Source organism: Pinus tabuliformis, chromosome 7 (assembly GCF_031772625.1).
Source record: "Pinus tabuliformis cultivar Carrire ecotype Pingquan chromosome 7, CPIR1, whole genome shotgun sequence".
Taxonomy (NCBI): domain Eukaryota; kingdom Viridiplantae; phylum Streptophyta; class Pinopsida; order Pinales; family Pinaceae; genus Pinus; species Pinus tabuliformis.
This window is the reverse complement of record NC_142293.1, coordinates 1,135,371,817-1,135,375,434: the sequence shown is the minus strand read 5'-3', so window position 1 is coordinate 1,135,375,434 and position 3,618 is coordinate 1,135,371,817. Positions and strand designations below refer to the sequence as shown.

The 3,618-nt window shown below is 38.6% G+C and overlaps 1 protein-coding gene across 2 annotated transcripts; it reads left to right on the top strand.

Moving 5' to 3' along the window:
• Window positions 1-278: 278 nt before the first annotated feature.
• LOC149251510 (low-temperature-induced cysteine proteinase-like) lies at window positions 279-3,362 on the top strand. 2 transcript variants are annotated; one of them, XM_089459476.1, is made up of 5 exons: window positions 279-868; window positions 959-1,194; window positions 1,732-1,872; window positions 1,994-2,127; window positions 2,917-3,362. In XM_089459476.1, exons 1-5 carry the CDS (start codon window positions 415-417, stop codon window positions 2,996-2,998), a joined length of 1,047 nt encoding a protein of 348 aa, XP_089315602.1. In that variant the 5' UTR covers window positions 279-414; the 3' UTR covers window positions 2,999-3,362. The 2 variants fall into 2 exon arrangements, with proteins under 2 accessions (XP_089315602.1, XP_089315601.1); XM_089459475.1 differs by having other exon boundaries at window positions 1,994-2,434; window positions 2,917-3,360.
• The last annotated feature ends 256 nt before the right edge of the window (window positions 3,363-3,618 follow it).

The following is a 3,618-nucleotide window of genomic DNA, read 5'->3' as shown; positions in this document are numbered from 1 at the left end:
TATCAACACTTCAATTTATATAACTATAATATAAAATAAATAAATAAACCCAATCTATCAACATAATAATTTGTATAAATAAATAAACAACCATTCTGCAACCAGGCAAGTTAGTAGCTTTAGAGGGTATATTCAAAGAAAAAAGGCCCACCGCCCACGAGGGTATTTGTAAAGGGTGCATAGGAGGCGCGAAAAGGAAAAAAAGTATAACTTGGCTGTTAAGCCAATGGCATCCTTTCTTGGCCTCGTGAATTCCTTCACATTTAAACTCTGGCTTTGTTCCTCACAAACTTTCATTCTTGTTTCACACAAATTTTGCAGACACTACATACAGCTCAGGATAGCTTTGCGTTTGTATTTTTGTTCTGTTGGCAGGCAGGCAGGCAAGCTTCCATTTATTAAAACTTTACTGTAATGAGAACTCTCATATTCACTACTCTCTTTATGCTTTTGCTTGGCGTTGCAAACTCGGCGCCTGAGAGCGAGTTTTCTGTGATAGGATACGATCCCAAGGATTTGGTGTCCGAAGAAAAAATCTTGGAGGTCTTTTACCGATGGCAGGTGCAGCATGGCAAGTTCTACAATGGCCTAGATGAGGAGCGGACGAGGTTTGAAACATTCAAAGATAATTTGCTCTACATCGATGGGCAAAACCGCAAACTAAACCAGTCCTATTGGCTCGACCTTAACGGTTTCGCAGACCTCACCAATGACGAATTCAAGAGCATGTATATCACCAAGTGTACCCATGCCTTCCGCTCCACTCCAAGCCTTCGTTATCAGTACAGGCATGGCGATAAATTGCCCAATTCTGTGGACTGGAGGGAGAAAGGCGCTGTTACCCATGTCAAGAATCAGGGCCCTTGCGGTGAGCCTGGATTCCATTCCTCCTTTTTTCTTTTCCCCTCCTTTTGTTATGTTGCTAGTTTTTGTGTCTTGATTTCTGTTTTGTTTTCAGGGAGTTGTTGGGCTTTCTCGGCAGTTGGAGCGGTTGAAGGAATTAATCAGATTGTGACAAATCAACTGATTTCTCTGTCCGAGCAAGAGCTCGTGGACTGTGATACTTCCTCAAACAAGGGATGTAAGGGAGGTCTCATGGACAATGCATTTCAGTTTATTGTTAACAATGGTGGCATTGACAGCGAGGCTGATTATCCTTATAAGGCTCAAGACGGTGTCTGTGACACCAACCGGGTATTCAATTCATTCCTTTATTCCTTTGGTTTTTGTCTTTCTTAGTATTATAAAGTTAGATTCAAGGTTTAAATCCCCTGTATTTGTTGAAGTTTTTTTTTTTTTTTACAATATTCAAGATTACCGACCTAACTTCTATAAATACAATACAATCTTATGAAACAGGAAAAAAATCCTGCAATATTCAGGGTTTCCGGCCTAGCCTCTATGAATACAACCTCAGGACAATAACACCTAGCCTCTATGAATACAACCTCAAGACCCTGACATGCAGCTGCATCATTGCGTGCAGAAATTCATTTGTCTCTCTTAGCCCAAATTTTTCTTTGTTTTATTTTTATGTTTTCCCTAGGAATAACCAATTTTTTCCCTGATAATTTGTGCCGGAAAAACCTTTCGAGTTAAATGGGTAAAGTTTCACTGCACTGGTATCTACAGGGGATTGCAATATATATCAATGAAATAACTTTATTGGGCCACAGATAATATTTTGGATATTATCAGTATATGTATAAAGCGTAAATATGTGTTTTGCAGAAAATTTCCCCTGTAGTAACAATTGATGGCTATGAAGATGTGCCGACCAATGATGAGAAGTCATTACAGAAGGCTGCAGCACATCAGCCAATCAGTGTGGCCATGGAAGGTGGTGGAAGGGACTTTCAGTTTTACAAATCTGTAAGTGTCCAATTCTTTGCACAGATTTTATCTACAAGGTATTCCAATACATATTTTTGTACATGCATGCGTTGCACGTCAACTGATCAATGGTTTTGCTGGTTTTTTTGGGGGGTGACAGGGTGTATTTACTGGCAACTGTGGAACTAGTTTGGATCATGGTGTGACGCTGGTGGGTTATGGGTCAGCTGATGTGGACTACTGGATTGTAAAGAACTCATGGGGACCAAGCTGGGGTGAGAAGGGGTACATCAGGTTAGAAAGAAACATTGACAGTTCATCTGGAAAATGTGGAATCGCAATGCAGCCATCATATCCGATTAAGAATGGGTCTAATCCTCCAAACCCTCCCCCTCCCTCTCCAGTCACACCTCCAGCAAAGTGCGATGACTATTATTCATGTCCTGCTGGTAGCACTTGCTGTTGTGCCTATGGCATCGGTAATTTCTGCCTTGAATGGGGCTGCTGTTCTTATAAATCAGCTATCTGCTGCAGAGACAACCACCACTGCTGCCCACACGATTTCCCATTCTGTGATTTGAATGCAAGAATTTGTCTTAAGGTTAGTCATCCATCATTTTTTTGTGTGCATTTTGCATTTCAAATATTTCAAATTACTTGATTTTTCGAAATTTTGGACAACCACCACTGCTGCCCACACGATTTCCCATTCTGTGATTTGAATGCAAGAATTTGTCTTAAGGTTAGTCATCCATCATTTTTTTGTGTGCATTTTGCATTTCAAATATTTCAAATTACTTGATTTTTCGAAATTTTGGTGTTCGGAATAAATTTGCGAGTAAAAGACCTGTGATTGACATGCTTCTTGGATATGTCCCATAATAGCTAAAGTTCCATTTATTTTACTTTAATTCTCACAACTCATATTTCAGGATCATAGATATGTGCCATAATAGCTAAAGTTCCATTGGTTTTACTTTAATTCTCACAACTCATATTTCAGGAAGCCTTTCAGGGTTTTAAAGTGTAGAGTGTTAATTTGTTGACCATTGATACTGATCCAAGATTTATTGGTATTTACAGAGCAAGAATGATCCATTTGGAATTCATATGCTCAAGCTTACTCATGCAAACCCACATTTTGCAACTCAAGTTGAAAGACTAGCTGCCAAACAAGTCGAATAGATCACGGTTTCTTCTCTACGTGATCCGGATTGCATGATTCACATTTTCTTCAGTGATGAGAGATTTTATTAGAGGCCGAATCGCTCAAAACAGTCAAACTCCAGTAATCTTCTGGCTTAAAATCCAGCAGTGAACAAAATGTCCAAAATATTATCAAAGCTGCTGTAGGATGGATCTGTATCAAACCGGTTTTCTGTCAAATTGTTTATGAGTAGAAGGTTATTGTAAATACTACCATCTTACTTCTTATTTCTGCCCATTCGTTTATGGGAGATTGTTCTTATGTGTCAGATGCATGAGATCAATTGGTAAAATTTGTGTACCTCATTCTTTTTGAAGTTAATGTTAAATTGTCTCAACTTTGAAACTACGGTTAGATTTATTATGTGTCAGATGCATAAGATCAATTGGTAAAATTTGTGTACCTCATTCTTTTTGAAGTTAATGTTAAATGGTCTCAACTTTGAAACTACTGCTAGACTTATGGCCACCTCTCTGAAGTTTGAAAGGCAAAAATAGTGCATGAATAATGTGAATAGATTTATGGTAGATCTGTGACTCTTTCTCGTTGAATATAATATATTCTTTGAGGTAGGACTA

What these genes read in the sequence shown, in the direction of transcription:
- LOC149251510 (XM_089459475.1), top strand. Translation starts at nt 415, where the DNA reads ATGAGAACTCTCATATTCACTACTCTCTTTATGCTTTTGCTTGGCGTT. An exon ending in ACTTTCAGTTTTACAAATCT is followed by an intron (nt 1,873 to 1,993) that starts GTAAGTGTCCAA and finishes GGGGGGTGACAG; the next exon opens with GGTGTATTTACTGGCAACTG. An exon ending in ATGCAAGAATTTGTCTTAAG is followed by an intron (nt 2,435 to 2,916) that starts GTTAGTCATCCA and finishes TGGTATTTACAG; the next exon opens with AGCAAGAATGATCCATTTGG.